Genomic DNA, 23,740 nt, shown 5'->3' with positions numbered 1-23,740 from the left:
CAAACTAACCGAGATTGGGTCAAATCAATGCCAAGCTAGGTTGGGTTGAGCTCGACCAAGTTTGGGCAGGGTTAAGAGAACTTAAGGTTGGATTGGGATTTTAAAAACATGAGTCTAACGATAGGATTCTTCATCGGACTCATCTATTTATACCATGTGGAATGGTTATGTATTATTTCTAACATTCGAATAGGAAGTGGTTGGATTAACCACATGCAAAAATTCAGAACTTAATTCAATCAAAATACCCTCACATGTATTGACATGCATCCCTTATATTTCCATTTATAAGTACTCCAGCCACTACTGAACTCTCATAATTTTTCAATACTTTCTGCTTTGCCACTCCACAAAACCTTATTTACACCAGAATTCGACACGTGTGCAAGTGACGATAGGTTCACTTCTCCACAAAAATTAGCCTCATCCAATCTACCACGTGACAGATATAATTTATACACAAAAATTGTTTCCAGTCAGCCAGCCCAGTAACCTGGCTCCCATTTATTAATTTGTTTAGGATACACATTCGTGTATGTATACGGTCACCCTTCATCCTATAGGGGGCAAAAATGGTATTACACATAACTTTTTGCCATTTATTAATTCTGATTAGGGTAATAGTTTCCGACTGGGTTGAGCCGACAAAGTAAGATCCATCAACTCTCGAAACTCAAGGCTCGCTTCAACCCAGTCCATTTATCTATCCCATTTATGCTATTAGACCAAAACCCTAATAGAGCAAAACCTTATAAATAGGGTGCGAAGAAGAGGTTTGGGAAAGCTTCAGCTTTAAGGGTTCTATTTCTACTGTGTTTTTCTCCTTTCGCTCATCTCTTTCTCTGTGGTGTATTCTAACCTAAACTGCTACTCAGCCTGTATAGCTCTATATTTTGATTGTTCAATTGGTCAATGATGAAGAGTGCTTATTTCTGACACCTCTTGTATGAGAAGAACTTTATTGGTTCTTCTTTGAGCACAGTTAGCAACTCTCTGAGCCCTTACCAATCTCATCTTAATCTGGAAAGAATCATCGTTTTAGGTTTTCGTTTGTCTTTTTCAATTTTTTTTAATGCTCTCTAACTGAATCATGTACCCTACCCAGCTTCGCTGATTTCTGTTTTCGTTTTTGTGTGGTTCCATTAGGTTAGTGTTCGATGTTTTAAGAAACCGTTTCTGCATTGGCATTCCCTCTTATCTCATGTTGCCATATTGAAAGATTTAATCGTTAATCACCGTTTTGAGTGGAAGCAAGTTCTATGAAGCCGAGTATTTGCAGAAATGAAATTTTTCTCTAGGTTTCAACTTTATTTGCGAACAAATGAGATCATGAGAACAGGAAAAGTATAGGAACCGAATAAAATTTGTAATACCTATTCCTAGTAGTAGATCTGAAAATCCCCCAAAAAGCCTCTGTTTTTTATCATAGGCAAAGGCGCGTGGGGATACGGGCGGGCTTGCACTTTTTTAAAACCCTATAATTTGATTCAGATCGGAACGGAATCGGACTGATTCGGAGATGAGAGAAATTGGCCTAATGGCCTCAATTGCCTTAACCCTAGATTTTGAACTAGGATAGCCATATTGGCTGGAATTCGGTTTAGGCATATCCAAATTGTCCTAACCCTAGATTTACCCTATATTTTGAACAAGGATAGGCAGCTTAGCTGGAATTTGGATCAGGCATATCCAAAGAAACTGGTGTCGGTTCTCAACTTCTTTGTGAAAGAACATAATCGATCTAGCCAGAAGCAAGCAAGTTACCCAGAATTTATCATATTCTGGGTATGGATGAAGGTCAGAAAGCCATATTTGGAAACAATTTTTAAGCACTAGGATTAGGAATGGAATTGCGAAAAGCAACCTGATTCCCATGGTTAATGAGCAGTTAATGGGAACAGGATGATCGTAGATCACTAATGCAATGGTGCTGGTTGACATTAAGGATGGAAAAAGAAAACCCTAAAATCGATGGATCGGAACATCCCTAATCAGGAGTTGTCATTGTCGATTCCAATATGAATTAGCCAGTTGGACCAATCCAATTCCAGTTTTTGAAACAGTGATTGACATCTCTCACAAATTATCTGCCAATTGGAGATGGGTCTGTTAAATGATAATATTTTGATTATATTTATTAAATTCAAATAAAGATTACCTTATCATTGAGTCTAATCTAATGTCAAACTCAACCTCATTTGAGCTAAGGCTGCGTTTGGTAGTCATTGAGAAAAAAAAGCGTTTTTCTCTCTCTCACCCTAAGGGGATGGTGTTCAAATAGTCAAATATCATTTTCTGGGCTTGAGGTGTGCAATTTTCAAATAATCAATTATCACTTTTCTAGGCTTAAAGGCTTGCAAGCAAGGTCATCAATATCAGAATAGGGGTTTGAATCAGTCCCCAAAAACCCTACAGTCCGTCAGATCTGAAAATAAAGCAATCCAATGACCAAAACCCTAGAATTGGGATCGGTCATGGCTGATTCTGATTGGAATGAACCTATTCAACCAACCAATCCGATCCCTTGATAGCGCTTGCAGGCCTGTTATCTCTATCATTTCAGTTTGTTGGCCAGGGCCAAATATTGAAGCCTGGTATGAAATAGCTTGGGCTTGGTTTTCTCCATAATGAATCAGTATTTTCAAATGAGTCAATCTAGAAAAGGCCAGTACCAAAAGTCATAGTGAAAACACAAATTCCCTATCACAACTTTCTAAAGACAACAAATGAAAGGGGATTACAACAAAGAAAACAATGATTAAAAATTTCACTGATATAAAATGAAAATAAATGAGTCACATAAATAATATAATGACATAAATCACTCTGAGCAGTCGCTCCCCCTCCACCAAAAAAGACCTGGAGAAAAACATCCTTGTACTAATAAGGTCAGGTGAGCTGAGTTACAGCACTTGGTTGTTGTGACCATCCAACATGTTGAGATGAAGATTGTGGTTCCAGAATTCTAGCTACTGAAAATTTTTTTCTTGCTCCCAAGGAACCTCCAGAATCAAACACAGCTGGATGTAAAGTACCCTTGAGCTGTAGCATCTTTAAAGCAGTATCTATGGCCAAGGTACATTCGAAGAAGAATCTACACTAACCAAAGAATTCACCTTCTGTTATACATGTGGATTCATTTGTTGAATTGGGCTTTGTTGGAACTATGCTCACTAACCATTTGGTTGGTTTATTATGGCCTGCCTTTGCCAACAATGGAGAACTCAGTTGAACCATTCTGACTCCATGAACTTTGGGTTTTGAGTGGTACCTCTCTAGAGTTGTTCTCCCCACTGTATATGCTGTAATCAGAGCTATCATCACTACTACCAAACGCCATCCTTCGGAATCTCTGAAGGTCGGCATTCTGGCCAGACTCAAAAATTGTGCTCTGACCATATTTCACACCATTGGAGAGATCTGTCATCTCACCCTCGGTGTCCAATGCTCTCACAACCTGAAAGAGGGAAACAAATTGAGGATTATTTCGACCAATACCCGCAGCCAAATTTCCTAAAGGGCAAAAGAAAAGCAAAACGTAGAAGGAACAGTTATTGAATGGAAGGCCGAGTTACTCTTTTGATTTTGTTTAGAAATTCAGCATCTATTTATTCAAACTTTTCTTATTTACTGCTGAAAAAAAATATACTTGACATCGAGTATCACATAATCTCACATATTTTTATTCACTTTTCAAATACTGAATTCCAGGGAAGAAAAATAGCAAAATTTTAAAAATAGTGGTTTTTTAATCACCTGCGACATGCGGGGTCTCTTTTGAGCAGAATGGCGAACACAAGCAGCAGCTGTCTCAATCAGTCTAAACATCTCACTCTCCACATATCTCTTTTCAAGCCTTGGATCTGCTATTTCTTCCAAATCTCCAGTCTCAAGGGCATGGTTCAAGAGTGGCCTCGCCTGCCAAAATCAGTATTATAAATATCCAAAGGAAGCAAAGTAGAACTGTAAGGAGACATACATCCAATAGTTCAAAAATTCAAAATCAGGTGGGTGATGAATGACGATTAATTGATTATTTTTCTGCAATTAATACAGACACAGACAGATGAAAGGTATTGCTCAGTAGGAAACTTAGCACATAATGAAAATTCTGAAGGGGAATAGTTGAGGTATCTATAACCCAAGGGTAGCCAAGTTGGCAAGGGACCTTCGTCTTAGGAAGCTTGTGGTTCTGAGTTTGACTCCTCTTACCTCCTTGGGCCACTCACATGGGGGTGTTTAGTGCTCTTCACTGCTTTCAATGAAAGTTGAATGGTTCTCATTCAACCCCGGTATGACCCGGTCAATGCGGTTGTGAAGTTAGTATGGACCCGTAGGACTAGTCAGGCCAAAGGCTTTGATACCCGTCGTAAGCAAAATAAAAATAAAAAATGGGTATATTAGTTTCAACAATCAAAGATTTGGCATAAAAAAATTGAGCCATGTTTCTACCTGGATCTCCTGGCTGTAAAATGGAACCTTTCAGAAGAAAAAAATTATTGGCTCAAGTATATGAATAAGACTTGAATAACCAAAGCTCATATTTCTTGGAATGAAACATGATAGGTGCATCTACTTTTACGTACAAAACATTATAGACATACACATTACAACTATACGGGGGGGGGAATAAAAAGTTATTTTCCAAATACTCATGGAACATTGATCAAAACATTCATGGCCTCCAGATGTTTGGCATGGGAATCCATTTCAAGCTACTTATTGCTTCAGTTTCAGTCTAGGGAAAAAAGACATGAATAACCAGACCTAATTGCACTGGGTAGAACATAACATTCAGAGCTATATTTTCAGACAAAAAATTAATTTGAGATTTTTTTATTTAAATATATGGGAATGCACCAGAGTAATCATTTGCATTTGTAATATTAGCATAAGATGATAGCAACAATAGTTGAGTTTTATTTTCCTTCTACCAAATAGTTATGCCAAAAGGGTGTGAAGTGATCAAAATTCAAAACTACCAGCTTCCTCATCATAGTTTTTAAAAACAAGACTAAAGCAAAACCACATGCTTGCAATTTCTGGTTTCCCAGCTAGATTCCCTTTTTCACTGGGAACCAGCTTCTTTTTTTTTTTTTTTTTGGGGTGGGGGTGGGGGGGGGGGGGGGTGGGAGTGGTTGGGGGTTGGAAAATATCCATTGTGAGCATTGGACATTAGGTCCTCTACTCCTCTTTAAGGAATGGCTTCTCACAATCTGTGTTAGTCTAACCCAGAATAAGACAAATTCTGCTAGATGTATTCCAAATCCTATTGTACGGTTAGTAAGAGTTACACGGTGTCTTGATTCTTGCTAAGTAATTCAAGATTTTGAGCATGTGTGTTTGTGTGACCACTTGCATTTGCCATACCCATTCAACTAAACTTTCTTCCCCCAAAGGCTGAGTTGGGTCAACAGATTTACGCCCCGTCACAATCTCTAGAAGCACAACTCCAAATGAGAACACATCAGATCTATCGGTCAGTTTGCCACTTGATGCATACTCTGGTGCCATGTACCTGAAAGACATTTTTTCGGGATTAAGTCTGCCTGAAAGCCAATTTGAACATCGGAACAACCCACCAACCTCATGTATCTGTTTAAGCATTATTCAGGACCAGCAAGAAGAGGAAAATAATAAAGTTAAGTATGTGTGTGTGTGTGTGTAAGCAGAATTACCACCAATAAAAGGAATTCCAGAGAGCATGATCTGTCATTTGATAGGTCTCACCTTGGAGATCTTCCTAGTTCATAATCAACCTTTCTCGATTATCGCAAGCAACTGATCTGTGGATTCTTTTGAAGGCAGTTCAGCTGATATGCTCACTGCCCAAAAGAATGACATACATTGATTGCTGCAACCATTTGAAGGGTTTGGTACTTTGATCTATTAGAACTCCAGGCAAGATCTATTTTAAGGGTAGGTCTTTTATCCCTCTGCATGTGTGTCGTATGTCTCAGTATTCCATATGCTTATGCTAGTTACCATTCATAAGATTCAGAATGTAACTTTACCATTAAAAAGTAATTTTAAGAAAATTAAAAAAATCATCTGTAACCTACCCAAATGTCCCCATAACACGAGTTGATACATGGGTGTTTGTATCATTTGTTAATTTCGCAAGCCCAAAATCAGCAACCTGCATTTTCAATGGTTTCAGCTCAAATCTATAAAGTGAATAAGACACATCAACATGTTACAAATATATTAAAAAAAAGGCCCAGAAAAATATGCATGCCTGTGCTTCAAAGGCATCATCCAACAGTATGTTTGCTGATTTGATGTCCCTGTGGATGATTTTTGGATGACCTACGTAAAGATAGGACAAGCAGAACAAGTAATCAGCATAGCAGGTTGTGTTAATATCTAGATATGGTTAACTGACTAAATATATTCACATATCATCGTCAGCTCTGGCCATTGGAAGCTCAACATAGAGCCCAGGAGACTCAAGTCACTCAATATAAAGAAACATAGATAGAGTTGGATATACTTGATCAATCCATCCCCCCTCCCCCAACAAAAAGCTTATTTCAGTCACCTTAATTATGAGAATCTTAATCTCAAGTAAATTCATTTTTATATCGTCTGGCAGGTTGAACTTTATGATAATTGATGAGTTGAACTCAGGGCCTCAAAAATCAGATCACAATCAATAAAATCGGATGATTTTGCTCGGAATCAATCGACACTGATCCCGATTAACCTCGATTCTTTGCTTACTGAGTCAGGCCGAGTATGTCCAAGTCTGGCCAATTCCAGAAAGATTCGAACCGGAATCGGTGGAGACCAATCCCATACTCTATACCAAGGTTTCAAACCTTGGTTGAATGAGAGATAGTTCCTGATTGAAACCCCAAATTGATGATTTGTTAGGCCATATCTGAACTATGAGGGTGTGACTGAATGAACTAGCTAAATAGCATACGCAATTTTATATAAATGGGAGAGGCTCCCTGAAAGGCAGTGTGGCTCCTGCACCACTGTAGGGGGGGGGGCAATGGGAGCACACATGGAAGTATCAACATGTTTGGGATTTCTGCCTTTCATGAGAGGTGGGCAGTCATTTCACCGCCTCTGTTTCTGGGCCCAGGGGCCACGCTGCCTTTCAAACTTCTTTTTCCCTAAAATTATATAGAAGATGAAAATAAAGTAATATACTTTTTCTTTTTAGTAATATACATTTTCATAACACCTTGAGAATGAAGTGTACAGAGCACATTCCTCATGTTCTTATGATATGAAAATATAGAGTATCCTTGTTAAATAGAAATAAGTACTATAACAAATGAGGTGACTGGTGGCAATGGGGTCACTCACAGTCTTCATGAAGATAAGCCAACCCTCGAGCAGAACCAAGTGCAATTTTAACTCTTTTGGACCATTCCATCACAGGCAGTCCTTTTCCTGTAAAGCATGCATTGATGTCAAATTCATCAGAACAAATAGTATAACACCGTATATATCAGGTAAGGCAAATTAGATTTTATTTTCAGTATTAATCAAGAGTTACCATGCAAATGGTGTTCAAGAGTCTTGTTTGCAACAAATTCATAAACAAGCAATCTATGATGATCAGCAATGCAATAGCCCACCAAAGAGACTAAATGCCGATGGTGAACACGGCTAATGATCTCAACTTCAGCTTGGAATTCCCTCTCTCCCTGTCCGCTACCAGCCTTGAGCTGTTTCACTGCCACTATTCTCCCATCTGGAAGCCAACCCTTGTAAACACATCCAAACCCACCCTCACCCAGAATGTTTTGCCGAGAAAACCCATTAGTTATTTCCATTAGCTCTTCATAGCTGAACCATGATTGGGTACCCATGACATTCGCATCTGGAGCCTGAGGACTATATCCTTTGTGGCTTCCATAACTATGTCCAAGTGCAGAAGGAGAGGTTGGGAAATTTCCACCTGTTTGTCCAGAAGCCCCCCCTGTATATTGGTAGGAGTGATAATAATACCCATCTACAACAAAAATACATGAAATTTAGGCCATCAAAATACTGAATTGTAGGGGGTTGGAGGTTGGAGGTTGGAGGTTGGCAGTTGTTGGGGTGGGGAGTGGGAGGTGGGGAAGAACTTAAGTTGGCCAGCTTTTTACCTGGTTGTCCGGAGTAGTTGCTTGGTGTAGATTTATACTGGGCTGAAAAAGCAACTTCTTGTTTCTTTTTCCTCCTCCTTACCACAAAGAAGAAGGCAACGAAGGCAACAATCATCACCCCTGCAACTGTAATTCCAATAGCAGGACCATGTCCAGAAGTAGTGCTACTTGATTTCGACGAAGTGGTAGATTGGGAAAGGGTGGAGGATGATGGAGGGGATAGACTTGGGACACGATTTGGAGTTTGCAGAGCTGGAGGAGTTGATGTAGATGGAGGGACATTTGGGGGAGTAGGATTTTGGGTTGAAGATTGATATGGTGATCCAGGTGCTTGAGGAGATGGGACCGCGTTGGGTGGGCTTTGAGCTGAAGGAGGGGAGGTTGTTTGTGCTGGTGGTGATCCTGAGTTTCCTGTAACTGGCGGAGGAGGGACATTAGGAGCAGATGGAGTTGGTACGGATCCAGCAGGAGGAGTATTAGGCGGAGGAGGAGAAAATACAGGTGAACTAGGAGTGCTGGTTGGTGGAGGGGAGTAATTTGGGGAAGCTGGAGGAGGATGAGAAGCAGAAGATTTTGATGCTGGAGGAGGTGGCACTTGTGGGGGAGGATTTGAAGATGGAGGTGGAGACTTTGACGAGCCTGAACCTGATGGGGGTGGCAGGTTTGAACTCACTGCCGGTGTTGGTGGTGGAGAACTAGAACCCGATGATTGCGAAGGTGGTGGTGAAGGAGGGGAACCGGATGGTGGGGTAGATGTCGGAGGCGGCGAGTAAGATGGAGGGGTGGCTTTTGAAGTGGGTGGGGGAGAATTCTGCACCTGTGTGGGTGGTGGTGACCCCTGAGGCGGAGCAGGAGAAGCTGTAGGAGAAGATTGAGCACCTGTTGGGGGAGATGTTTGACTGGGAGGAGAAGGAGGAGATTGAGGTGCGGAACCCGGTGATGGTGCCGAGTTCGACATTCTCTTTCGCTTTTGATTTTCCTCTTTTTTAAAATTTTCCCCTCCCTTCTAACATCTCTCTGAATCTTTCCTCCCTTCTTAGTTCTTAATCTCCATATAGGTATTATACAGAACGAACCAAGAAACCCTAGGAAACAATAATTGCCACTAACGATTGAAGGAATAATTCAAATGAGAATCAAAAGGAAGAACCTGGTCCGAGAAGAAATAGCTACAATGCCATAATCTTCATCCACATTGTCATCATCATCAGCGAAAGCTCCTTCTTTTCCCCTTGAATATTCAGAAACTCCGCCAGAAATTCCAAAACAATCCAAAAACCTCTCCAGAAAAAAAATTTCCGTTACCTTCTGCAGACCTGCCGGAACCTACAGATCTACCTCTTACCCTCACTGTTAACAACCCCTCAAACTCTTTTCTATTCTCCTTTTCTAAATCTAGCTAATGACGATCGGAAACCCCAACCGCTGCTCATGTTTTTTTTAAATTCTTCCATCCTCATTTCTCGGTTTACCGCCCAAAGCAACCAGGATTTTGTTGAAGTCTTTAAATCTCAAAGACTTCCACCGTTTGACATATCAAAGTCTTTCCGATGCATCCACGTAATCATCGTATTAACACGTCGGAGAATCTGACGGTCTGAGTTAAACAACGTAATGTGCGCACCTGGCGTCCGTTATAATTTCGCGCACTTTTTTTTGTTTCAGTTGGTGAGGACAAGAAACCTAACTAACCTTTAAATATTTGAACCGTTGAGAGCTGCACGTTCCTTTGACTAATTTAACCCTAATAGTTTCAGCAACAAAGTTAAATATGGAGAAAATTCGGGAATTTCATTAGTGACAATACCGTCCGTTCGTTCAATTTTGGTGGGCCACATTAAAGATCATTCTTGCACGATTTTGATAAAAATTGATTATTATCCTACGGTCAATATTGGAATAAAATTTTTTTTTTTTTTTTTGAATTATTATTGGTGGTGTAGCGGTTAATGCAAAAGAAAATAGGGAATTAGGGAAGGCAGGCCAAACGTGGGAAGCACATTTTATATTAGGTAAAGAATAACAAAATCATAATTCATCCATTGTATCCGCAGATGCAAGCTTGCATCCTAGCACGTAAAAGATGAACTGGTCAACCTAAATCAAATCCAATCCAGCGAGTTCCAACCCTCTTAATCAAATATTTTAAGATTTGTATACATGAGTTAATTCACAAACAATATTGATCAAGAGCACTCTCACATCTACAATGATACACACAAAAAAATTTCACAATCTTATTTGAACATGTCACATGGGATCTCAGAATAAAAAAATATTGGTGTATAACATCTTGTATTCTGTCACAGTTTAATCAAGGGAGTACTGGTGCAGTGTTTCTTCGCTATATACTTGTAGCGAGGGTTTCTTTCTCTGTAATACAAGTAATACTGAGAGATGTGAAGACAAGTGTTGTAACATATTATCCATTGATAGTGAAACAGAATCTCATCTCACCAAGGACGTAGGCAATCTTGCCGAACTTCGTAAATCTGTGTGCATTGCGTGTTCTTATTTTTTCATTATCTTCTGCACCGATTTAGGGTTGTGTTTCTACAAAAACCATGTAAAACAAGGAATATGGATGTCGATCGGTTGATCCGATCCAGTTTTCAATTGGAAATAGAATTTGTTCTAGTATTAGACTAAGCTGAAACAATTCACAGTCTGAAGTTTGGTTTAGGTCTGGTTTTAATCAAATTATTTTTATTAAGTTTTTATCAGTCTGAAACTAGTTTCATTATGGTTTGATTTCGATTTTACATACAAGTATTAAGAAACAATAATAATTTTTTTTTTCTCCTTTTCCTTTCTTTACTGGTTTCTATGGTTTCTTATTGGTTTGCATTTAGGTTTGGTTCAAATTTCGATTTTAATTAGGTAATTTCATTTGATTTTTGACTTTTCATTCCAAAAAAGGTGCTTAAAAATAAATAGAAGGGCATACAATTTAATTTAGGAAAAATTATATGATTACTCACTTTTGGGTTTTTCTTTACAAAATTACCCATCAAAAGTTTCAGTTAACAAAAATACCAAAAATTAGGTTTCTCTTTACAAAATTACCCACTTAAAGTTTAAGTTAATAAAAATACCCAAAATTGAGTTTGGATTTATAAAACTGCCCACTCAAAGTTTTAGTAATAAAAAAATACATGATTATATGTGGAAGATGAAGAATCATTATTTTGGGTAATTTTGTAAACCCAAATGGGATTTTGGGTATTTTTGTTAACTGAAACTTTGGGTGGGTAGTTTTATAAACCCAAACCTAATTTTGGGTATTTTTGTTATCCAAAAATTTTTTGTGGGTAATTTTGTAAAGGAAAACCCAAAAATGGGTAATCATATAATTTTTCCTTTAATTTATGTCTGATAAGTGGCCAATATAGATCTTCCTTTAAAATATTCAATAATTAGAATTCCCAAACCATCAATCCACACAACACAACTACGTGGGTCACGGAAATACAGCATAATAAATAATATAATAAAACAAATGAATAATACAACCAAGTTAAAAAACGCCACGATTTCAAAATTTTGGAAAGTTTGAGGATATCATATTCTTCGTATTTTTTAAACACAACTCATGTTATGATAAGTACCACACAAATTAACCCTTAAAATGCATTCAACTATATTAGATCTAACATTTATAGGCCTCTTTCATGTATTTTTTATTTTTGGGTAGAAAACCTCTTTTATGTACAAGATCTTACGGTTGATTATACATTAGGTCTTCTTAGCTCAACCCAAGCCCACTCTAGCCTATGATCGGGCTATGATACCATGAGGCTCAACCCTATCAAACTAGGCCCTAATAGACATTGATTGTGCTAAGTATTGACCATGGTGATCTATGTTTTTGTCATTTCAGCTCCATTTGGTTGCAATGAGAATTTAAAGGGAAGGAAAGTGAAATTTGCATACTTGAAAAATAAATGTTTATAATCATTATTCCATACGATTATATAAACAACTTAATTTTTTAACTATATTTAGTAATGATATATTTTACATATTATAGCAAAGGGTTTTGATGAAAGTAAAATGAAATTTTATAACCAAATATGGAACGACTTGAAGTTAATGTTAAAGTCATATGGGTAATGATTACATATATTTATTTTTTAATATGAAAATTTCACTTTCCTTCCCTCTAATTCCCCTTACAACCAAACATAGTCTTCAGGAATAGGCAAGGTCAGGACAGTCCTCGATTGTATATATGATGTCTTTATGTATGATTGTATATAATATATATTTATGAAGAAAACAAACACTAGCTGGTCGCATTGCTCAATACAACTATGCCCCTCTCACATGATACTATGACATGACGTCCCTTACCCATGGGCAGATGGAAATCTATGCATACTCTCCCATTGACCATACTACCAGCTACCGTTCTTCATCTTAATATTTATTATATATACAAGGCGAAGCTAGGCCAGGTTCAATCCCGAAGCCATAACCCAGGTCTGACCTGGCCCTACATTAGGCTTAGAAATCTCAACCCTAGCCCATCCTGGCTTAGGGCGGGCTCGAGCTCGGCGGGCTCGTTTTGGTGTTGATACCCATCAACGGTCAACGGATTTGTTTATAGGGTCGAAACCCTTATTTTGCTCAGCTCGAGAATTTTCTCACTTGAAGCCTAAACAAGCGCTAGGACTTTTATTACGCTCTCGGCTCTCCATGTCTGGGGGTCATCTTTCCGGTGCTCGTTTTCCAGTGCCCCATAAGCAGCTCTCTTTAGATATCAAGGTAACGTCCTTCTCTCACTTTGCTACCCTTCGATGCTTCTAATTTCTACCCGCCGAAGTATTTACACGAATTATATGCTTTGTTCTTTTAGAAAGTAGAACAAGTTTTGTGGAACTCTCTTGTAACTAGTAACCATCTCTCCCTATATCGTAAGCCTAGATTGAAGTCAAAAGAGAAATATGTGGGAACCTCTAGCTTTCTGGTACGATGATTTGGAGCTTCCACGCGTTAGATGTGTGGAACGCGACAAAATCCCCTATGCCCACCACTCGTTTGTTATAATGCTCAGCCTCTTACTCTTAACGTTTTGCCACCATTTTTTTTGGGATGTTATGTTCGTTTGAATTTGGTGTTCATACCCTCTAACCGACAATCTTAAATCACTTAAAAATTGAAGGAATGTACATAGTCAAGCCATTTGAACCCTCACCCAATTCATAATTTTATTAGTAATTTAAACCCAATTAGATTAAGAATAATTTTTAATATTTACTAAGATGGTTTTAGTTGATCAATGTACATTTTTCAGTTTTCATCTTATTGGGAGGGATTCAAAAGAATTTAAGAAAAAAAAATTCAATGTGTGTATGTGCTTTTATGTACATTACTTGATAGGGTGTAGAAATCGTGGGGAAGTGATAACTACAATAATAGGGGAAAAGAACAAAAAATATAGAAAATGTAGTAGCAGAATTTGGGAATTAAAGAAGACGAATTAGAGAGAGGGAAACCCGATAGAGGAGAGGGGGGGGGGAAAGAAGAAGAAGATTCGGAATCCTTTTTTGTATTCCATCATTCAACTGTGCTCAACGAGGCTGGAGTAGCCTTTTAAACAAAAACAGAACAAAAGGAGAGAGTTACAACCGTTGGGGGGGATGTCTACACACTTGCTGTGTGGGTGGCTATTCTAAAATGAAAACTGAATTACATGCAATAAAAAGAAACTGCTCCTGTAAGATAAACTCAAATAAAACTAACTACAATGCAATAACTGAAATAAAAACTAAATGCAGGGCTGGTAACGCTTGGGCTGGTAACGCTTGGGCTTGGGCTTGGGCTTGGGCCTGGGATGGTATCTCTTAGTATCAGATTGAACCTGGGCTAGGGCTAGTAGGAGCAGCCCCCAAATGTCCTGCATCATTACTGCCATCAGGTGTCTTATTTACTAAATGTTGTGTTTAAGCGTCTGCATGACACAGATGGAACATGTTTTGTTGAAAATGCTTGGACTACCTATCTTGGTGCCATACTGCCTTTATCATAAAATAACCACACAAGTTGATTTGGAGACATTTCCCGTTTTGTCCAAGGCCTCTTCGAAACTGTAAATGTAATAAGAGTTGTCCAACTACCATTTTCTTCTAGGGGATGACTCTTCCAAATATTTAGTATGCAAAATCTACTTAGGATGCTTGAATCTGCTTTGCAGGGAAACAATACGGATGTGGTAATATGCAGCTACGATGATCATTTTCTTGTGAGTTTTAACTTCCCACATATTTGGATTAGACCTATTGATGATATTTGTGGGTCATTTTTTAATATTTTAGAGCAATTTCTAGGTTATGGTAACACAGATAGGAACTATGGGAACAATACTGCATGCCAGGTCTGTATATTTTTTCCAAATCGAACATTTATTTTTGGCTTTAGTTTGATTTACTATGAATTGGAATAGGAATTCAAAATTTAATTTGTGTAGTCTGATATTCTATATTTTTAGCATTATAATTTTTACCGCTTTAAGTAATAAAATTAGTAATCCCAAGGATAATGGAGTTAAAGGCTGGGGTTGTCATACCTAAAATACTTCCAGTTAATGATTGACGGGATCTGCAAATAAAATGATTGCAAATCTATCAGATGACAATGCTCAAATCTCCTAAGATAATCCAATATCCTTACCATTGTGTACTTCACCTCTGGGTGCATCTTCTTCAGTGAAAAAAAAGAATATAGGCAAGCAATAAAAACATAAATACTGTTTCCAAAGCAGTTAGACTAGGGTATGTGATTTCTAGGAGTGAGTGAAACAAGGAGATCGTCTCCTTGTGTTTGTGCAATTTTTGCCGTCGAGTTCGCTGCAAGGGTTCCCTGTTGCTTGGTAGCTGAAGTGTTAAGTTCCCTAGGAGGCACTGTGCTTGTGGTGTTCAAGGTAATTGTTCTCCTTTTCCATGTGATTGATATTTGAATACCCTATGCCTTCGTGAGGCATGATTATAGAGTTAATGCTATTAGAGAACTAAATTTATTTTTCCATTGTGTTTCCTAGTGAACTCTTTTACTTACACCTCCTGTTTCCACCCTAACAGCTACTAAATGGTCAGCTAAAATTCAAATGGATTGAATATTTTAACTCCTGAAAATACAGATTGAACAAAATCAAACATATATTGTTTAGAAATGCTTAAAATGTCCAGAAAAGATTAAATGTATGGACATTCGATTGAGTGCAGGAAAATGTAAGGGAAGAAGAATTTGAGTGATTTACTTATTATAAGTAACAACAGTTTAATTTCTTCAGCCAGTTTGAGGTCAATTGGAGGGGCCTAGTCCTGATTTGTCAGGTGAAGTATTCCAATATGCCTGTGTTCCATGTTTGGGGTTTTTATAACATGCTTTGTTTCAATGAGGTGAAGATTGCTCAAGCTTCATTTTGAAAATCCTCTATCCATGCGGAAGATTATACTCATTCTGTTTTTCCCCCTCCCCCGCCCCCCGGTGTCTATCAGGAAGGAGGAAGGGGTATCAATCCATCCAACCTTCAGTGTATCTGTAATTTTTGGAAAGCGAGATGAGGTAACAAACCCTTTTGTTAGCCAGCATTTTTTTAGAGCAGGAGATATCTGACATCTATTAAACCACAATATGCAGCCAATGCTAGAGGCATGTGCACACCAGCTGATTGAAAATATAAGGTATGTTCTGATATCAAGCTGAGTTGATAAATCTAGAGTTCTTGGTCGCTTAGGTCAACTTATAAATTCTTAACAGCCTAAAAGAGATTGCGGGCCTCTTTTTTTTTTTTTTTTAAACAATTAATGTTTAAGAAAGTGCTTATAAAAGGATACTCCATCTTGCACACACAGGCAGTAGCAAAACCTGGCACTTCACCGTTTTAAAAAAATAAAAAATAAAAAATATCCTGACATTTTAACATGTTCTCTATGTGCAGTAGCTCTGGTTCTTCCAAGCCATTGGTCTTATCTCTTGGCCTTAAAGATCACTCTGTGGTACGATCAAAAGCAAACATTAAAAGTTATTTTCAAACTTGAACAGCATAATGAATATTCTGAAGGATGACTATGCTTTCATGCAGGAGACACTGAAGGGCATTGTTTCTGCTGTTACTGAGAGTCGCCTTTGGTAACTTAATAAAACCATAGTCTTGAGGTATCTGGTTGGATCTTCTTCATGAATTACCATTCAAATCTTTACTTTTTCTTTGTTGATTTACTATAATAGATGTGTAAGTGACAGTTTTGTGTATAGCATGCTTTCTGACATCATCATCATTGTCCTCTAGGTCTTTCTATGAGAAGCCATTGATTCCATGTTGTTTCCTTTATCACTCTGGTGATTCTATATCCTTCCTTGAATGAAATCTTCAAGCTTCTAACCAGCAATGTCAATCATATAGTGAAGCCCCCCTACCCTACCCCAAAAGATAACCCAAAAGTTAAAGGAATAGCTGATTAGATCATATATACAATGACAACATAGGCTTTTAAAGGTGAAGCCTAAGCATCGATGAACTGTGTTTTGATCCATTGTATTTTGAACTGCTTGGTATTATGAACTGTATTTTGATCCATTGTATGCCTAAGCATCGATGAATTTGGTGTTTTGATTTGCATATTTCTATGATAATGGCTTTGAGTTTGAGGCATTTATTGTCATTTTGTAAGAAAATTTTGATTTTAATTTACCTAAAAAAACTCATATGACATGAATTTAACAGGAATCCAATATGACCAATCAACCTAAAATCAATATTATATTGGCGTGATGTGTCATGGGTTGATGCATAGGTGACCCTTTAATAATCAGGTAGTGTTAGGGTTGGAATACTTTATAAAAGTTGAGTAAATTCCAACACAACCAATTGCCACCCTTATCAAGGGTGTTTTGTCATTCTAAATCATTATTTCTCTCCCTTTTTTTTTTTTAGATGGGTATACCATAGGAGGGAGGGGGAAGGGGAAGGTAACAAGTTAACAGCTAAGAGTTTCAAACTCAAGACCTCCTTGAGTATGGCTTAGTGTATTACAACCTCATCAACTATGCATAAATTATTACTTTTTTTCCCAAGAGTAATTCTTTTTCAATTTTCCTGCATTACTTAGTGGACAAGGCAAAAAGTGTATGATATTAATTGTGGAAAAATTATAGCCAGAATATTTCAGTGCATCACAAAATTTTGATGGAAAGTTGACATTCTTCTTTCTTAAATTTGTGAAAATGAAATTAGAACCAATGGGGTTGGTACTTGGTAGCCTAGTGGTGAAAATGTCCTCAATCCATCACTGTTCGAGTCGGCTGATTGAGAGATTGAAGTGGATTTCATGTGTGGATCAGACTCTATACTAGAGTGATTTTCATACGAGGACCTGAACTGGACTTGTATGATTGCAGGATCAGCTACCTAGGGGATCTATAGAATTTAGGAATTGGAATGATAATTGTCCGGGTCATCGGAACCCCTCAAAACATGGTGAAACAGGTCTAGGGACCACCTTTGGAATTTGGACTAATCTGGCCGAAATTGGCTTCTTATGCCCTAAATCCATGGGTCGATCTCCCAACTGCATTCCACTACATGGTATATTTCTTTTCGTTAACTTTATAAGGAAAATTTTATTCCATGAGGCACCAATCACATTCATGGCTTGATCTTCCCAACTGCATTGCATTCTCTCTACATTACTTTTTTTCAAGGGACTTTTTATTCCATGAGGTCCAATCCATTTATACAAACCCACGGATGAAGAAACTTATCTCTTCAAGGGTCTTCCACCCCTTTTATAGCTTTTCAATTATGTCCAAATTCTTTTTCTCTTTTTCTTTTTGTTTGGCAATAATTTGTCATAGTATATCCAATGAAGAAAAGTATCACTAGAAAGACATGCATTATTTATGCTCCAACATACTTGAGCAATAAGAAAAGATAATAATTCTAAACCCCCCCCCCCCCCCCCCCCCAAACCCTCAACAAAAAATAAGTCTTTTCTAGAATTCAACTTTTTACTTCCTTTAGAGTTAGTTTTTCATTTTGCATCGTTTGGTGATCAGAAAGATGTAGAAAAAGGGGATTCCATATTCATATATTTCCCCTTTTAATCTTTTATGCGTGTGTCGGATATAGGATTTTAGAAAAGAGACCATCTAAATGACGCTTGTATAGATGTATTAGAATTTAACACCTTTTTTAATTTAATTACTCTTTGTTTATTCCCTAAGGTTCTTTAACTAAAGGGTATAAAAAAGTTTTCAAAAGATAATTTGAAAATTACTTAAAAATATATAACTGCTTGACACCTTCTTCTTTTGCCACATGAATTGCGATTTGCCAATTGTGGAAATTTTGAACCATTGAATGGGAAGAGTGAACTATGAATAGTTGTTGTGAAAATTTTGGGTTTCTAACGTCTTTTTCATTGCATTCTCTATGGTCTAAAATTGCTCAAAAAATTTTTTTTTTGTTTACTACTTTTCTATAATTTTTTTTCTTTTTCTAAGGGAAGATCTTGTTAATTTGTAACCAAGTTAATTAGTGAGGAAAAAAATGTCGTAACTTTATTTATTTACCCTTTTATTATGACATATTTTTCCCCCAATGAAGGTAAATCTTGTCGTTTCACATAAATAATGCATTCTATAACTTACAACTTTTTGAGAATTCATTTTTACCCTTGCATTAATACAACATTAAATTAGTTTTCGGAATAAAACAAGGGGTACTAAAAGAAGTTTTTAACTTCGTAATTCATCACTTTGGTGGCAAGAAGTTGCACCCATATTCTAGGAAGTAGTAAAGTTAGGTTAAATTTAAACTTAGCACATAAGTAAAGTAATATAACATGTACTTGTCACTAAATTTGGGTTCCACCGAACCAACTTTTGCTATATCTTGTTAAGGCATGAGCCCTCCCTTCTATTTTAGGCCAATGGGCGCAACTCTAGCACGGCCTTATCTTCCATGTGGCAAGTATGTGGGGTCAAAATTTTAGTAAGAAGCAAAATCTTACCTTTTCTAGTTTATATGTGCCATACATGGCAAGTAATATGATTGAATAATGTCACAAATTAAACTCATAAATAATAAATGGAATCGTCATCCCATTTGTATCAATATCATATCAGTCAAAACGTATTCATATTGCGGAAGTCCAAATATTAATAGAACCAAAAAGTGATTATTTTTAGGGTAGTTATCCATGTAACAAAGGAATATGACAGTTCCAAAAATCACAAGAGAAATCTGAAACCTCTATTTTTATGATCTTATTTATTTATTTACTTAATGTTTATCTCAATTGTTTTTAATCTCACTATGAGTTGGAGAGTGAATGGTATTGTCTAGAGTACTAATACGCATGCATGGATATACATGAGATGTGTATCAATACAATGGGGATATCTAATTGAATTAGACATGGACCGTGGCTAATCTAAACCACGGCTTCTATATCTAGTGGCAATTTGTGAAGTTTGAAAAAATAATAAACCTTTGTGACAATAATACCTCATTTTTTTTTTCTTCAAATAAAAAGTGATTTTTTGAACTAGAAACAGATCAATACTGAGTGATTTATATCGATATTAGCATCGATTGAGATCAATACATGTACGGACACCATTAAGGCATTAACTACAACCATGATCGAGAGATTCCATGTAACATAATCTCCTACATATCGCATCATTTTTGCAGATTTTTGGTAAGAATTTTTTGCTTTTTAATTTGTTTAATCTAAAATTTGATAGTCTTAAGCAGTCAAACATAGAAGTGCTTTAGAGTTACGATGGTCATATTAAACTGAAGCCCATTAATTAAACTAAACTGGTCCATCCAAATTGGATGGTGACCAAATCGCTACAAAAAAAAGAAGCCTTTGTGACTCATATTGTATCGGATTGGATCGGTAGATATCGGTTTATTTTACCCTTGTTTTTTTTTAAAGGTAATTTTTTTTATATCATTTTATCCCTAAAATGATATGAAACACTGATTTGGATCGATCAGGAATCGGGGATCAGTCTTAACTGATACTAATCAGATATGACCGATACAACGTATACCAGACAGATACTTGAAACCATGTTTGTGAGGATGACCCTCTCTCCTCTACATTTCATCATTTATTGGTGATTCCATATAAGTGGGACTTTCCCAATTTAGAAACTTTATCTGCAACAGGACAACCCATCTTCAAAATAAAGCCTTACCAAAAAAAATCTTTTAATAAAGCGATACCTGATGAACCACGTTGTCACAGTGAATGGATTAGGTTTATGTACGAGAATGTTTTTGTACATTCCTGATCCGTGGATATAGAATCTATTGAATGAAGAGAAAAAAATGATTCTATATTCACAGACCAAGACTGTTATCATACATTTTCATACGTGAAACCTGATCCGCTCTCGCTGTGATATCCCTAGTTATAACTAGGTTTTTGTAGTTTAGAGTCTTTTAGACATTGCCGACTCAAAGAAATAAATAAATAAAGGGTCCCACACTTATATCAAGTGGGCTTCCTTGACAATGAGTCTCGCGTCCTCAATAAAGGAGTGGACCATATGGGTATGCCTGCCTAGGAGTAACCCTTATATGGGCATGGGATAAGGATGTTTAATAAAATAAGGGGGAGGGTTCTCAACTAGCCACAGAATAGGGGAAACAACCAATGGGAGTGCAGGATACGATTCGTTAGAAAAGGCAGAAAGGAGAGAAAGAGATCGGATTCTCTTTCAACCCACATCCGTTGGATGATGTGGGATTGCTGTAGAAGATCATGGTTCAGGAGACAATTTGGCCTCGATAAAAGGAAGGTGTTACTACACCCTCGGCATAGTATGAGAAGGTGCATAGATCATTGAGGGGGACTTTTTCTTGGTAAAATGATTTATTTTTTTAAATAGTTAGATCTCAATAAGAGTTGAACACATGACCTCTTAAGGATGATTAAGGATTTAATTTTCAGGTATTGTTATTGATACGATTTCGATTCCAAAGCCAATATCAATTTTAATTGATCAATTTTATCCCACCATATATATATATATATATATTAACGATTTTACTCTTGATCCAATACTTAATACAGCTAATCCAACACCAATAACTAAAACCATGAGGAGGACAAAGAGAGAATGAAAGAGAATATGTGAGGGTTGTAAATGCTAGCAGTGTGGACAACTTTTCACTCAAAATTAAAGAAAACCTTCACCCAAAAAAAGAAAAGAAAAAAAGAGATGAAATAAAACCCTAACAAGGTACCATATTTTCATTAGCAAAAGACGTTCTTCACTAGACTTGATTCAACTGGATTGTGTGCTTAGCTGCTAGGGTCATGTTGTAGAAACGCAACCCTAAAACAATGCAGAAGATAATGGAAAAACAAAACAAACAATGCACACAGATTTTACGAGGTTCGGCAAGGTTGCCTACGTCTCCGGTGAGATGAGATCATGCTTCACTATCAATGGAGAATAGGGTTACAACGCTCTTCTTCACACCTCTCCGTATTGCTTGCATTACAGAGAAAGAAACCCTCGCTACAAATATATAGCGGAAAAACCCTAATCCGGATCAAATTACAATTGCCCTCAAATAAAAAATTCGAGCGGGGGGCTGCGCCCCCCCTACACCCCCTGCTGTGCAGGGGGGCCTCCTGCCCCCCTTGCAACCCCCACGGCCCGCTAACCGGCTAGCGGGACCGCCGTCCTGGCTGTCTAGGTGCTGCACCAGTACTCCCTGGATTAAACTGCGACGGAATACAAGACATCATACACCAACACATGTGTCCCTCGACATTCTCAGATATGATTGCATAGTTTTCGACCCTAGATCTCTCATATGCGAAAGTTTCATACATTTAATACACATTTTTTTATCCATAATGACCGATACTAGCACAATACCATGAATTAGATCCTTGGCTATGATTCTAGTTCTACCTTTCTCTTTTAAGCTTGTTTCTTAAGGGATCAAGAAAGACATTTGTACCATTCTCACAACTCCAATATGTGTGATGCTCATAGGTCACACCTCACAAGGCATCGAATCGCTTACTATTATCAAGCAATGTATATATATATATGCATGGTTCCTACTTAGGAATAAGATTTAGGGAGTCAGATAAAAGAAGTCCCAAGTACTATGCTAGCCTATAATATTCTATCTTTTATCAGTTTCATGGGGTTTGATATCTTCACCCCTAAGACAAGAACCCACAATGCTGAAGAGGTTCTTCCTCATCTCTACTTGCTATACCTGACATTACTAAAGCACCAATTTTCTTATTCTCCATCATTTAAAAAATTTATCTTTTACTTTACCAAAAAAAAAATCTTTTGGAAATATAATAAGAATAATAATTGAAGAACTTTTCCACAATAGTAATTTAATAACAACAAGAAGAATAATAATAATATAAAAATTATGGGAGAGGGTTTATTTTGATGCTCATGTGTAATTTTGCAACAATGGGCATTGCTCCATCAAACTGGGGAAGGAAACGCCACGATGCCTCGTGTAGTTCTTTTGCCAAATTTTATATTAATTCCTTTATGTTTACACTTCACATGATGGAAGAAATCATCTGAATTTGCTACCATTTGGGACTTTAGTTGGTCCTAGAACTTCTAGTGAATGTCCACATTGTTCTAAAGCGATGAGTTCAACTCAATTGTATCTTATTCCATGAGAGAGTGGGGCTTTGCGGAAAGGCTGAATAATAATTCAGGGATAAGATTCTCTTAGCTGCCATGACATGGTAAGTTATAATATTTCTATGTCGACTTTTTACCTCCTCACATGAAATTACATTACCTCCCTCCTCACATGAAATAACATCATCGCCCTATATTGTATGATACCTTTTTGTTGGTGTGTTTTTTTATGCCGCTTGCTTAGTGAACCCTCTTCCAATAATTAATAAGAAGCAATTCACAATTGGAAATGGAAGAAAAATCTACAAATCTCACAAATGGTGAGAAACTCGGTATTGTGGTTAAAAACTTGTTCCATGGAAGAATAATGAGTGAAGGAAATACCATGGGCCAAATAAGGACTGAATTCCTCATTCTTTTGTTAGGCTTTTTAAAACTGTGTGGGTACCGGTCAGCCTCCGGGTCTGGAATGTATTCCTTGACCTCGTCAATCACATAAAGAGAGAACAAATAATATTTAGTTCCCTTATTTCGTAAGATCTAATTCGGTTTTTAGATATTAGGTTTAGATTTCACTTAATGATCCTCAAATTGTAATTATTTATTAACTACAATCTATATTTTTACCATCTTGATCGACTTTATTTTCTTATTAAATAAAGAAGTGCTTATCTAGTACATTTGTTACGCCATGCGTGCACTAACGTTAGCAATTCAGCCATTGGAGAGATAAATAACTTTTGAATTGTCTATTTATCAAAATTGGAGATTAATTCCAAATCGCATGCCTTCCTTCCATCGAAGTTAATTTTTCTTTCTCCTTTTTCAATTCAACCTTGAAATTAATAGAAAGTTAATATGGTAATTCAAAAACAGAAGGTGTAACAAGATTTTTTCTTTATAAAATATGAGGACCAATTACACATTAGGTAGATAAAGAACTTGAATATATGAAAAGAGAATCTCTT

The 23,740-nt window shown here is 37.1% G+C and overlaps 2 protein-coding genes and 1 non-coding gene across 3 annotated transcripts; 2 read left to right on the top strand and 1 right to left on the bottom strand.

Annotated features, from left to right (window-relative positions):
* Positions 1–907: 907 nt before the first annotated feature.
* LOC122077632 lies at positions 908–1,000 on the top strand. The gene has a single exon (XR_006139879.1). It is a non-coding gene; the product is annotated as a small nucleolar RNA snoR1 (small nucleolar RNA).
* A 1,737-nt stretch (positions 1,001–2,737) lies between these two features.
* LOC122076067 (proline-rich receptor-like protein kinase PERK12) lies at positions 2,738–9,568 on the bottom strand. The gene is made up of 8 exons (XM_042641350.1): positions 8,109–9,568; positions 7,514–7,972; positions 7,321–7,407; positions 6,239–6,309; positions 6,063–6,139; positions 5,371–5,518; positions 3,757–3,918; positions 2,738–3,457 (listed from the first exon to the last, which is right to left on the bottom strand). Exons 1-8 carry the CDS (start codon positions 9,064–9,066, stop codon positions 3,194–3,196), a joined length of 2,226 nt encoding a protein of 741 aa, XP_042497284.1. The 5' UTR covers positions 9,067–9,568; the 3' UTR covers positions 2,738–3,193.
* Positions 9,569–12,599: 3,031 nt separating this feature from the next.
* On the top strand, positions 12,600–16,764 carry LOC122075520. The gene is made up of 8 exons (XM_042640577.1): positions 12,600–12,875; positions 14,305–14,352; positions 14,438–14,484; positions 15,608–15,674; positions 15,750–15,793; positions 16,051–16,108; positions 16,195–16,268; positions 16,402–16,764. Exons 1-7 carry the CDS (start codon positions 12,807–12,809, stop codon positions 16,243–16,245), a joined length of 384 nt encoding a protein of 127 aa, XP_042496511.1. The 5' UTR covers positions 12,600–12,806; the 3' UTR covers positions 16,246–16,268; positions 16,402–16,764.
* The last annotated feature ends 6,976 nt before the right edge of the window (positions 16,765–23,740 follow it).

This window comes from Macadamia integrifolia, chromosome 4 (genome assembly GCF_013358625.1).
Source record: "Macadamia integrifolia cultivar HAES 741 chromosome 4, SCU_Mint_v3, whole genome shotgun sequence".
NCBI classification, from domain to species: Eukaryota; Viridiplantae; Streptophyta; class Magnoliopsida; order Proteales; family Proteaceae; genus Macadamia; species Macadamia integrifolia.
The sequence above is the reverse complement of the archived record's forward strand: the minus strand, read 5'-3'. Positions and strand labels throughout refer to the sequence as shown.